General features: G+C 38.0%; 1 protein-coding gene across 1 annotated transcript; it reads left to right on the forward strand.

Moving 5' to 3' along the window:
• Positions 1–10002: 10002 nt before the first annotated feature.
• CCL20 (C-C motif chemokine ligand 20) lies at positions 10003–13669 on the forward strand. The gene is made up of 4 exons (XM_060193416.1): positions 10003–10143; positions 11191–11305; positions 12507–12584; positions 13186–13669. Exons 1-4 carry the CDS (start codon positions 10065–10067, stop codon positions 13205–13207), a joined length of 294 nt encoding a protein of 97 aa, XP_060049399.1. The 5' UTR covers positions 10003–10064; the 3' UTR covers positions 13208–13669.
• The last annotated feature ends 397 nt before the right edge of the window (positions 13670–14066 follow it).

Raw genomic sequence — 14066 nt, forward strand, 5'->3', positions numbered from 1 at the left:
GCTTCCTGAGATAATCTCAAAACAAAATAATCAGCACTTAATTTTTAGCTTTTGGGTTCCCCAAACCAAGACACTAAAAAGCCACTTGGTCTAAGTGGTGCATTGTAGGAAATAGTATTGTTGCCATTTCCCACATGACAACGTTTATTCTTTTTATTTTTAGAAATCTCTATAGTGCTTCAGTATTTGAGGTATGTGACTGAACCTTCAAGGAAATTGTAACATGTCATACTATCTTAAAGAAACTAAAGCACAGGCCAGTGATTTACAATACCATGTCTTTTTAAAAAAAATTTTATTTATAAAAAGGAAACACTGACAAAGCCATAGGACAAGAGGGGTACAACTTTGCACAATTCCTATCACCAGACCTCCATATCCCATCCCCTCCCCTGATAGCTTTCCTATTCTTTAACCCTCTGGGAGTATGGACCCAAGATCATTGTGGGATGCAGAAGGTTGAAGGTCTGGCTTCTGTAATTGCTTCCCCGATGAACATGGGCATTGACAGGCTGATCCATACTACAGCCTGTCTCTCTCTTTCCCTAGTGGGGAAGGGCTCTGGGGAGGTGGAGCTCCAAGGCACATTGGTGGGATTGTCTGTTCAGGGAAGTCTGGTGGCATCTTGCTAGCATCTGGAACCTGGTGGCTGAAAAGAGAGTTAACATACAAAGCCAAACAAATTGTCGACCAATCATGGACCTAAAGGCTGGAATAGTGCAGATGAAGTGTTGGGGGGTCCTGCACTTTGTAGATAGCTAGTAGGCATATTTTAGTTATATTTCAAAGGGCCTGTAGCTATACTAGTGTTTTTTTTCTTTTCTTTTCTTTTCTTGTCTTTCTTTCTTTTTTTTTTTTTACCTGAGCCTGAAATCTGATATGCAGGTGGATCCTAATTATTGTCTGGGGAGGTGATGTCATGGCTAGGAAAAGGACCAGAAAGCTGGATCAGGGAAGAGAGTAGCTTCCTAATATGGGAAAGGGATATAAATATTATTGACTGTAAACCCCATTGATTTGATGTGATCTGGGGCCCAGAATTAGCTTAGGAGCCTGTGTGACCTTTGCATCCCTCTAGATCTGAGCTCACATTCTGTGGTCATGAATAGGAACATTCCATGCTGTCCAATATCGACCCATCTTCCTCAGGTAGAGCATTGAGTATGTTGTCCATCCTCCCTTCAGAGGATGGAACATTCTCTACTATTGTTGATCCAAGTTGAGGGCAAGGTCATATGGGGGCCCACAAAGGGGTCTATTTTGTTGTTCCTGATAGAAATGACCGGTAACAATGGAGAGAGGGATTGATTCGAGTTCTAGGCCCATCAAGTCTGTTTGGGAATCTCAGCACTCCCCAATTAGGGCCCCAGCTGGTGGAATGGCCTGATAGTGACTAAAGAGTCATCGTTAAAGTATGCCAGTCTCTTGCCTTTACAATACCATCTCTTTGATGAACAATAACCACCTGAGGAAAAAATGAGAACTAGTCCTCTGACCTACAGAGGGACCTAGTCTCTAGACCTCTCTCCTATACTTGTGGTTTAACATTGATGGACTCAAGCATCTCTCTGGCTTCAATGTTCTCATCTTTAAAATTAAGGTCTGGTACTAAATGGTGTCTGCTTTTCTAGCTTAGAAATTCTATAATTTGGTACTCTTCCAAAACTATGGTTAAGAGTCAAGTTTTGTCCTGGCATTCAGCTACAATCAGGATCCATTTGTTCAAAAGCTGAATAACTGAGGGAGAAGAAAAGAGAGCTGTTTTTAAGACATGAGAGAGAGAACAGAAGAAAGGACAGGAGTGGGGGTAGGAGGAGAAAAGAACACAGATTTCAAGCAACCAATAGGAGTCAGCTAGTAAAAAGAGTCTATACTGGTGGAAACAAAGTCAGACCTGCTGAATGGCACAGTCTCCAGCAGATTAGGACTGACTGTAAAGTGGAAAGTCCTGGACTAAACTGAACTTATTTTTCCTTACATTGATAATTTAAAGACTTATTGGCATATTGGAAATGCACAACTATTACTTGAGGACAATAAAAATGGCGGGGGCAAATCAGGCCTGACTGCATGGCACAGTCCCCAGCAGGCGAGGGCTCACTGCAAAGTGGGGAGTCCTAAAACTAAACTGAAGCTATTTACCTTACATTAATAATTTAAAGGCTTATTGGCTATATTGGGTATACACACAGATACATGAGGACCATGAAAGAGAGATCCCCAGGGGAAGTACATATTGACAGCAATTATAGCAGTGAGTGTAATAAGACTAAAAATGGCTTAGGAGCAGAAACTGCTGCACCCATTGAAAGGCTTTCAGAAAAAGAGCTATTTGTCACAATAGCTCAATTAGCTAATCAATTCTCAACTAGCTAGACTCAAACCAAAAGCCAGAACTACAGGTGGCTTATGAGTGACAGACTGTGTTCTTCACCTAGTTATATAGAGGCCCTATGGCAACCCCCCTGCCTCACTTACAGGCATCTATGATGAATACAGAAGTTGTGTAGTTAAATAGCTAATGTAAGGGTTAATGGGTAGAAGTTAGTAAACCTTCATATAGACAAAAGTTAGTGAACTCTCGTATATTCAAAGGTTAGCTAGAAGAGAGTCTTCATGGTGTGTGCTTACTTTACAGCAGAAGATTTCTTTAGGTAGACAGTTTGCTAGATATTAGAAAAGTGTTACTTAGTTAGACCCATCCAAGAATGGATAAAGAAGAAAAACTGTTAGACTGAGCTCCAGAAAAGAAAAGCTGACCAGCACAGACAGTTGAAACAAAGGGAATCATGTTTGAAGTTATTTTGGCTACACCAAGGCTACACAGATGGTCAAAAACCTAGGGGAGGACAGGCTGTCTCAAGACCAAAGAAACTGTCAAGGAGAACTTGCCTATAATGATAATAATGTCTATAATAATAATAATAATTTCTGGAGTTATTTTTATTGCTAATGAAAATAGTCTTGCATGATGTCAACTGTATCCAAGTGAAATGTGTTTAAATAATAAGCCTCTGCAGACAGAGGCCAGAGGCGCTTCTCTCCCACACCTGAAGCAGCTGACGTGTCACTCACTTCATTTCTCATCGCCAACTTCCCTTCCCTTCAGAGGATCTTGAATAATTGTCGCTGGGGCCGGCCCCCTGCACCATACTCTAAAGTGAATGGTTGATGTAGGTAGTTACAGAAATTTTTTTTCATGAACTTTATTTGAATTGTGATTCAAATAAATCCTTACAACTCACCCTTTCATAGTGCAAAATTCAGCATGTGTCCCGTTCACAGAGCTCCACAACCATCACCACCATTTTTCAGATGTAAAAAAGAAACCATGTACCCACTAGTATTCAACCTCCATTCTCTTCTCTTCCCTTTCCTCTGATACCTTAACGTAGCCCTAGACAATTACTGTTTCCTGTCTCTACAAGTATGACGTTTCTGAATATGTCATATAAAAGCAGCTCTATAATATGTACCCTTCACTACTCTTTTTTTAGTCGGTATGATTTCAAGGTCCATCTATTAGTACTTAATTTTTATTGCCAGATAATATTTCATTGCATGACATCACCCCGTTTATCTGTTCATCTGTTCATTTGGATTGTTTCCAGTTTTTGGTTGTTATAACTAAAGCTGTCATGAACACTTGTATACAGGTTTTATGTGGATGTATATTTTCATCTCGGGTGTATAACAAAGAGTGGAGTTGTTGGTTTTTATGGTAACTTTATGATTAACATTAGAGAATCTGTTTTTCAATGGGGCTGTACCATTTTTCATTGCCACCAATAGTGTATGAGAGTCCCAATTTCCTCATATCAATGCTAAAACCTATTACCTGTTTGATTACCCAATTAGGTATGAAAAGCTAAACTATTGTGACTTTGACTTCTTTTTCTTAAGCATGGTGAGCATCTTTTTTCATGCACCTTTTGACCATTTCTGTATCTTTGAAAAAATGTCTGTTCATACACATGGCCCATCTTTAAGTGAATTATTTAACTTTCTAATTAATGAGTTGCATTACTTATTACTTCATATACTCTAGACACAAGTTTAAGTTATTCATTAGGTACATGATTTGTACACATTATTTACTTTTTTGTGGAATTTTTATACCACAATTTTTAATAACATTTTTTGAAACACATAGCTTTCAGTTTTAATATAGTTCTATTTATTTGCTTTTTTATTTTGTTACTTGAGATTTTGATTTTCTATTAGAAAAATATATATAGTCCAGTTTAAATTCATGAAGATTTACTCCTTGTAATTTCTTTTATTATTTATTTATTTTCTTTTCCTTTTTTATATTTTTATATTACAGAATTACATGTCTACAGGGGTTTGAATCCACACCATTCCCACCACCAGAATTTTGAGTCTTCACTCTCCCCACTGCAATCCACCACAGTTCCCCTAAAGTTTTAGACATGGGCCAGCCATCTTCTCTGCAACTACCTGTCCACCTCTAAACCACTCATGACATCATAACTCCCTCCACATCTCTCTCCTTTTCCTTCTCTCTCTCTGGGTACTGATGGAGCTGGAGTGCAGAGTCCTCCTATCACTTCTCCTCCGCTGGGAGTCTGGATCAAGGTTGTTTACGGGGAGCAGAATGTAGGAGTTCTGGCTTCTGTAGCTGCTTCTCCACTGAGGAGGGGTGTTGACAGGTTGATCCACACCTCCAGCGTGTTTCTATCTTTCCCTAGTGGACCAGAGCTCTGGAGATTTGGAGGTCTCTCCTTGTAATTCCTTCCTTCTTCTTCTCCTTTCATTCCCCTTCTTCTTTCTTCCTTTCTCCTTCTCCTTCTTCTTTAGTGATTTACAAAATTATAAGACAACAGGGATATAACTCCACACCATTCCCACCACTACAGTTTCGAATCCCCATTCCCTCTATTGTAAGCTATAGCAGCAGTTCTCTCCAGGTTGCAGATATGGGTTAACTACTATTTCTACAACTCTGTCTCTATTTGGATATAATTGTCCCCCCCTAAGTTTCCATATTCTCCTCTTTTCCAAGTCATACATAAGCCTATTACTCCATCCATATGCGCCTGCCTTTTCCCTCTTCTCTCTCTGGGTCTTGATAGAGTTACTCCCTGTGCTTTTCTTTCAAAAGTTAAAGTTTTTATATTTAAGTTTTGAGTTATATAAAGTTTTTTGAGTTATATGAAGTTTTATATTTAAGTTTTGAGTTCTCATCATTTTGAGTTATTTTTGTATATGATGTGAAATAAGAATTTAGCATTATTCTTTTATATGTGTTTATTCACTTGTAACAGCATCATTTGTTGAAAAAAAACATTCTGCCCCCTATTGAATAACTATAGAACCATAAAAATGAGTTGATTATTGATATTGACCAATATTTAGACTCCCAGTTCTAAATAAGCATGACCTAGAAGTACATGCTTAAGCTAGTGTATTATGTCTTGATAAGTATAGTTCTTAAGTAAGTTTAGTAATAAAGAAGTGTAATTCCACCAACATTGTTTTTTATTTTCAATGTTGTCTTGGTTATTTGAGATCCTTATCATTCCACATGAATATACTAGGTTTTCCATTTTTTCAAAAAATAGAAAAAATAGCTGATAGGAATTGTGTTGAACTTATAACTCAGTTTATGGGAGGGTGCCATTTCAGTAGTGTGAAGGCTCCCTATCCATAAATATGGAATGTCTTTCTATTCAAGTAGGATTCTTTCTCAGTGTCTTTAATGATATTCTGTTGTTTAATTTACACTCTTACCTCACTTGTTAACTTTATATTCAGGTATTTTACCTTATTTTTTTGCTATTGTTACAGAGTTTTTTTTTCTTAATTTTATTTTCTGGTTATTCATGGATAGTTTATATAATCAATTTTTTCCTATCTTGTTCTTGAAGCTTACAAATATACTGAATTTATTAGTTAGAATAGCCTTCTGATAGTACTTTTTTTTGAATTTTCTACATGCAATGCCATGTCAATTAAATTTTGAGACAGTTTCCTCTTCTTCTTCTCCTCTTCCTCCTCCTTTAAATTTTTTTCTTCTCCTTCTTCATCTCCTCCTTCTCCTTCTTTTCCTGATATGCATGACTTCCTCTTATTTTTAACTTAATTGTCCTGGTCAAAACCTCTTGTACAATATTGAATAAAAGTTGGTGAGAGGTACCAGCGCAAGGAAGACTCAGTCCCCAGGACCTGAGCCAGAGAGCAGGGGCTTGCCTCCCGGATCGCAGCCCTCCAACTCACCCGGGCTCTGGACCTGCACCAGCCCCAAGCTGGAGCCTTTTCAACCTTTGGGGTTTCCGAGCAAAGTAGAGGCACATAGTGGATGTTCAGGAGATAAGCTTTTTTTTTTTTTTTTTAAAAAAAAGCTTTACAAGAATCTTAATAATTGAGAAAAATAAACCCATGACCCAAAAACCCCTGACTGATTTATCACCCAATAAATAAATAAAGGTGGGAGGGGGAGAAAGATCTGAAAGGAAATAGATATCAGTATTAGCTAGAGGAGAACCGGAAGGAGCACTGGTCTGGCTGGGACTAGGAGAGAGGTCTCCGAGACTTGTCAAGATGCTGACCTTGCACAGCAAGGAAAGCTATGGACTGACTGCTTGACTGACTTCATGAGATGGGTAAGATTATAACCGGCTAAAGATTAGAGAAGGTTTCACCCCTGGACACCTGCTCTTTGGGAGAAAAAGTTATGAGCTGTCTGGAATAATGTTTCTACTCTCTCAGGAAATAATACTCATTTGTCCCAAGAAGAGCACATTCTCAATCCTTGATTGCACTTGCTTAAAACCAAGCATAAATAAGACAAAGCTAAGGATTTCAGTTGTAAATAAAACAGATAGTCTTTATTTAAAAAAAATAGTTGGTGAGAGTCCAATGGTGTCCTGGAAACCCACCTCCCCAGAATCCTGCCCCACTAGAGAAAGGCAGAGACAGGCTTGGGGTATGGATGGACCTGCCAACATCCATGCAGAGAAGCAATTACAGAAGCCAGACCTTCCACCTTCTGCACCTCATGAAGAATTTTTGTCCATATTCCAAGAGGGATATAGAATGAAAAACCTTCCAATGGAGGGAATGGGATATGGCATGTTGGTGGTGGGAACTCTATGAACTGTACCCTACTTATTCCACAATTCTGTTGATCATTATTAAATTCCTAACAACAACAACAACAACAACAACAACAAAAGAAGTTGAACAATAAGAAAAAAAAACTTGGACTGGGTTTTGGTGTATTTCACCAAAGTAAATGACTCTGGGGTGGGGAGAAGGGTTCAGGGCCTGGAACATGATGGCAGAGGAAGACCTAGAGGGGGTTGAATTGTTATGTGGAAAACTGAGAAATGTTACACATATACAAATTACTATATTTTTACTGTTGACTGTAAAACATAAATCCCCCCAATCAAGAAAAATAATCGAAAAAATTCAAAAAAAGAAAATAAAATAAAGTGGTGAGACTATACAATTCAGTCTTGTTCTCAGGGAAAATCATTCAATATTTCAAGATTAAATAAAATATTAACGAGTATTTTCATTGATGGCCTTTATAAGGTGAAAATATTCTTCCTAATTCCAAGCTCTTTATTATTTGTATTCATTTTGTGTTGGGCATTGACAAATGCTTTTTATGTGTATTTTGCTTTTTGACTCTTTTAATATCATATTCAGTATTCGCTAGGTAAAAATTCTCACCCAGTTATGTTACATGATCCTTTTTGTTTATATGTTTTTGAATTCAGTTTCATATCATTTTTTGGAGGATCTTTATGTCCATTGGTAAAACATTGACCTGTAGTTTTCTGTGATTCTTAAACAATTTTTTTTACTGTCTTCATAGAATTTTATTTAGTTAGTTAATTTTTTTTGGAAAGAGTGATCAAAGCTTAATTTTAATTTCATTTTGAATGCTTGGTAGAATGCTAAAGTGTCATCCTCTGGGTCCAGATTTTTCACTGTAGAAAAAAAATTAGTTACTAATTTCATATATTTACTTGTTATAGACCAATTCAAACTATTTCTACTTGAATCAGTTTCAACAATTTGCCATTCTAATGATTTGCTCATTTCATCATCAACATTATCCTATTGCACAAGGTTGCTTATAGTAGTCTCTTAAAGTTCTGCTATTTCTTAAAGTTGGCATTAATATCTCCCTGTTCATTCCTGAATTTAGCAATGTGTCTAGTTTCCACCTCTCTTTTTTATTTAATTAGATTACTTAAAACTTGTTGGTTTCTTTGCTATTTTAAAAGAACCAACTTTGTGATCCATTGATTTCTTCCGCTATCTTGTTAGTCCTTATTTCATTTATCTCCACTAGAAGTTTCCTTCTGAGTGCTATTTCTGCTGCATCCTATAAGTCTGGGTATATTGTCTTCCTTATTATTGTCACCTCAAAGTAGTTTCTACTTTCTTTATAGATTTCCCTTTTAATAAATTGGTTATTTAGGAATATATTAATATTTACGATTTGTATATTTTCTAAATTTCTGTCCAGCACCGTCTTATAATTAAGTTTAATCATGGCTTCAAAATATACTCTGCATGACTTCAATCACTTTTAATTGCTATATATATATTTTCCTTTATCATTACCAGAACTTCACTTCTCCAGAGCTACCTTTTCTGATAAAAAGAAAGAGGCAGAAACAGAGGGGTGGGGGGTGGCTGGTAGGTGTGGAGGGAATGATACCACAGTAGACAAGCTTCCCCCAGAGTAGTCAGGGACAGCCTCCAATCTGGGTACACACATGACAGAGCAGGCATCCTGCTAGGTGAGTTATCTGGCTGGCCCTAAATTTATTGAAATTGATTCTATGACTTGGCACATTATCCTGCAGAAAGTTACTGTAGAGAATCATGCTTATTATGTTGCCAGAGTAGAGTGTTCGAGAGCTGAATGTTAGGTCTGGTTGGTTTATAATGTTCATATCTTCTTATCACTCATGAATCTTCTGCATAGTTTATTTTTCACAATGCAAATTTGATCATGTAACTTTTAAATTTTATTTTAAAATTATTTTTATTTATTTATTGGATAAAGATAGCCACAAATTGAGAAGGTAGGGGAGACAGAAAAGAAGAGAGACAGAGAAACACCTGCAGACCTGTTTCACCACTCGTGAAGCTTTCCCTCTGCTGGTGGGGATGTACAGTTTCTATATGCATTTTTGAAAGCACGGTTTTGCAGTACCCAGTTTTCACTGTTGAGTTTTCTGTTCCTCCTTTAAATTTTGTCTGAACTTCCAGACTTTTCCTTTTGTGCTTCTGAGAATTTGATTTAAGTTACACAACTCTATTAGTTTGAGTAGCCAAAAGCAAGTGAAAATCATTTTCTGCATGGTAGTATTGAGTCATATAAATATAGAAGAATCTTAGAAGAATTGACACCAAGTAGAGTGAAGTTGAGGCTTGAGTCTTATGTAAGAGTTGGTGTTTTTCACTAAAATTGAAGACATTTTACCTGCTCTGTATGTTAGCATAGATGTTTGAGATCTCTGATGAGAGCTGAGCACAGACAATACAACAGTAAATACTGACTGATACGCTTGGCATCTCTTCTCCTCAACCTCCTCTTTTTTGAATGCCTTGGGAAAGCAAGTAGGGAGCAACTTTGGAATGTTCCTGTATAATGCTGACCTTTGTAGCACTGTTAATCCTTATCCTCTCTTTTCAGAGACAAGAGATTAAATTTAAACTATACTGAAACTTTTTTTCCAGGTCACAAGGCTGAGTAGCTTTTCCCTCTTCATAAACCCAGAGGATTTAATAGGATTTCCCTGTCCTTAGTGTCCCCTACCCCTAACTGACCTTTGCATCTTCCCAACGTTAGGGAAAAGCAGGAAGCTTTCCCTATGGTATTTCTTGGTGATGACATGATGGGGCAGGTTGATCAATGCGGGAAAACCCCACATGAGAACACGCCTTCTGTGTACATTCCCAATTTTTGCTATAAGTAAGGCTATCCGAGGTACAGGCTGCTAGCAGAACATCGTAGCACTCTCAAGGTACTGGGTACCCAGCACTGAACAGATCTCTTCTTCGAGCTGAGAATGGCGTGCAGTAGCCAGAGGCTGCTCCTGGCTGCTTTGATGTCAGTGCTGGCACTCCATCTCTGCAGTGTGTCAGAAGGTAAGTGTCACTGTTTCTCCTGACTCAGGTGAAAGAATTCTTTTTATTTTCCTAAAGTCCTAAACTCATCTTGGAGCCTCTACGGGATGAAAATGTGCTAGAAAAATGATGGCAAGTTTCAGTTCACTGATGAGTAGAATGGGAACAGGTAACTACTATGGATCAGGGCCAATGTCTGCTATTAATTCCAACTGATTTAAGACCAAAGGACTATTTCTGGGGATGCTGAAAAACATGAAATATTATCAGAGGAGTGGGTTATTCTTAAGTAGAGGCAAGACTTCTATTTCCACAGATAGCTCACCTCCAAGCTAACCATCTTTGAGAAAGTTCAAAACCCATCCTTTAGATTATGGCTCTGATTCTCATCACTTCTGCAAGACCTTTCAGACAGTTGTTGCCAACTTTTAAGATAACATTTAGCTTTTCCTTTTTAGTGGGTTGTACTTTAACTTGAGGGAGTGTCCAAGTATTGGTTTATTACAGTGACAGCACATGATTCTAGCAGCAGGTGCATTCCTGACAACGTGCCTGCTGCATGTGTACAAACAACACACACAAATGCCTACTAACTAACTAAAGTGCTTTAGTTGTGGCTCCTGCGAGTAGCACCTCTAAGCAACACTTTTTTCTTTTCCCCTCTCCTCAAAACTCAGCAACCAGAGAGTTTATTAAGACCTTTTAATTTACCATTTTCTGAATTTGGGACGCTATGTGTAAGCTATTTTTTTTTTCAAGTAGGAAGTCTTCACACTCTTGAGAGACATGGTCAATTTGTATCTCTTAGTAAAGCTATTCCTTTCATGGGAAGCCACATGCCTTTAATTGTTATTGTGGAGCAAAGTTACCCAGCTCACAGCTCATTTTTTTAAAAAGGATATTGGAACTAACCTTAAATCAGGTCTTAAAGATAACGGGAACTGTTCCTCCAAATAGTATATTGGCCATATAAATTAGACCCACTAAGTTCTCCCCAGTATCAAGTCATTCTATAATGCTTATAATAGAGTAAGTTTGTTCATGTGGTCTCAAAATGTTGTGTTTCAGCCTCTGGCAACTTTGACTGCTGCCTCCAATATACAGTACACGTCATTCCTTTCAGGCATCTTCGGGGATTCACTCAACAGTGGGCCAATGAGGCTTGTGACATCAATGCAGTCATGTAAGTTCTTGATCCATTTTCATTCAGCGGAGTCAAGAGTACATGAGAATTTAAGACCATATATTTCTTGCAGCCAGTTGGTCAGAAGCACTTCTTTTTTATATAAATGTATTTATTCATTTATTGCCACCACACTTATCACTGGGGCTTGGTGCTGGCACTATGAATCCACTGCTCCCAATGTTTTAAATATTTTTCCCTTTCTTTCTATTTTTATTAGAATAGAAAGTGAGATAGAAATTGAGAAGGGAGGGGGAAATAGAGCACTTCACTGCCATGAAGTGTCCCTTTAACAAGCGGGGAGACAGGGTTTGAACCCATGACCTTGCATATGGTAATGTGCTGCTTAATCTGGTTTGTCACAGCCTGGCCTAGAAACATTTTCTTTTTTGCACATCAGCTGCATCCTTTAGCTGATATGTTTAATGTGTAATTGACTGGAATATGAAATTCATTTTATTTTATTTTATTTATAAAAAAGAAACACTGGGGGGTCGGGCTGTAGCGCAGTGGGTTAAGCGCAGGTGGCGCCAAGCACAAGGACCGGCATAAGGATCCCGGTTCGAACCCCGGCTCCCCACCTGCAGGGGAGTCACTTCACAGGAGGTGAAGCAGGTCTGCAGGTGTCTATCTTTCTCTCCCCCTCTCTGTCTTCCCCTCCTCTCTCCATTTCTCTCTGTCCTATCCAACAACGACGACATTGATAATAACTACAACAATAAAACAACAAGGGCAACAAAAGGGAATAAAAAAATAAAAATAAAATAAAAATAAGAAAATTAAAAAAAAAAGGAAACACTGACAAAACCATAGGATAAGAGGGGTAACAACTCCACACAATTCCCACCACCAGAACTCTGTATCCCATCCCCTCCCTTGATAGCTTTCTTATTATTTAACCCTTTGGGATTATGGACCCAAGGTCATTGTGGGATGCAGAAGGTGGGAGGTCTGGCTTCTGTAATTGCTTCCCCGCTGAACACAGGCGTTGACAGGTCGATCCATACTCCCAGCCTGCCTCTCTCTTTCCCTAGTGGGACAGGGTTCTGGGGAGTCCAGAGCTCCAGGACACATTAGTGGTGTTGTCTGTCCAGGGAAGTCTGATTGGCATCATGCTAGCATCTGGAATTCTTATAACATGTTTTTGGAGAAAAGTCATTGAAAACTTTCTAAACAAAATTTTTTTTCTTTCATTTTTCAGTTTAATCACAAAGAGAGGATTCTCTGTGTGTGCAGATCCAAGAAAGACTTGGGTAAAGAAAGCTGTGCGTATGCTCAGGTATGGAAAATTCAGCTCACTTCTTCAAAAATGCTTGGGCCAAGAGCAGTGTGCTGGGTGATGAATCAGAGATAGCCCCCCAGGGGGTTCTTTAGGCTCCATGTTATGACGTTTAACAAAGGATAAATGTGGGCTGCACACAGGACAAAAATTTAAATTTTTCTTCTTATAGATCATACTCATTATTTCCTACCTTAGAGGTTTTTCACGTTGCCTCAGATTCCCCTATACACGTGATAGTCTCCATGAACTCTTGGTGCAAAGATGCCTTTTATTCAGATAGTTTTTAGCCTACATGGCATTTGGTTTGTTAATATATATATATATATCTCAAAATCATAAACAGTTAAAAAGAAATCCCTGGGTCTGATTTCCATGGGCAAGAAGAGAGTATGTCACATCCAGTTTCTGTTTGGGGCTGCCTGAGTTAATGGAACAGGGCCCACCCTCTCTGACCTTGGATTTCTTCATTTGAACTCTGAACTAATTAGTATCCTGACAAATGAGTAGGGAAAAAGAGACTGTGTTTAGATACCAAAGTTATCCCTGCCCAACAGCCATCTTGTTTTATCTTATTCCTTTCTTCTTGTTCTTGTTACAGCCGAAAAGCGATTAAGATTTAATAACTTAACAATGCTCTCTGCAGTGGAATTGGACACAGCTCAAGAACCTTGATGATGTCAACACTTTGACCTGAACATCATTTAGTGTTTGGCACAGACCTGATCTGCACCTTACTTGATTGGGTGTGTCCAGTTGATGAAGTTGATTCATATTGCATCATAGTTTGCTTTGTTAAGCATCATTAGAGTTAGACTCTACTTTATGTTAAGTTATTTACATACGTGGGTTTTCCCTGTGTTTTGCTATTTAATACTAACTTTCCATAAGCTATTTTGTTTAGTATAAGGTATACTATTATATTTGTAGGAAGGAGGTTGCATAAGCTTTCTTGGAAGCAGTAAGCTATTTTTTTTTAAATCCTGTTGAACTTTCTTCTGCTTACATAACTTTGTTTCCTAAACTGTGACAATTACTTTGTAAAAGAGAAAAAAATGTATGCAAATAATAAATGCTTAAAAAGTGCCAAGTGTTGTTTGCTGATTGAGTTATATAACACTGAAGTTATATAATATTCAAATATAACACATTTAAAGGCATAGTGCCTATGAGAATTCTTGAAAAGGTATATGCCCCATTTATTTTTTTCCCCTTCATTTTTCTCAAGCTTTCATGGTTCTTGATTATATTCTGCATGAATTGTAGTGATTTCATTAATTTAGATCCATTTATTCTAAAAATAGCATGATGGTGATCCTGGGTTCCAGGTACAGTATTTATTGCTGTAAGACCTTTAAAATTAAATACATCTGGGACCAGGAGGTGGAAACTTTACAATGCTCAAGGACCCAAGTTCAAGCCCCCCAGTTCTCTCCTGCAGGTGGAAAGCTTTGCAAGCAGAGAAAACAGTGCTACAGGTGT

This window comes from Erinaceus europaeus, chromosome 7 (genome assembly GCF_950295315.1).
Source record: "Erinaceus europaeus chromosome 7, mEriEur2.1, whole genome shotgun sequence".
NCBI lineage: Eukaryota > Metazoa > Chordata > Mammalia > Eulipotyphla > Erinaceidae > Erinaceus > Erinaceus europaeus.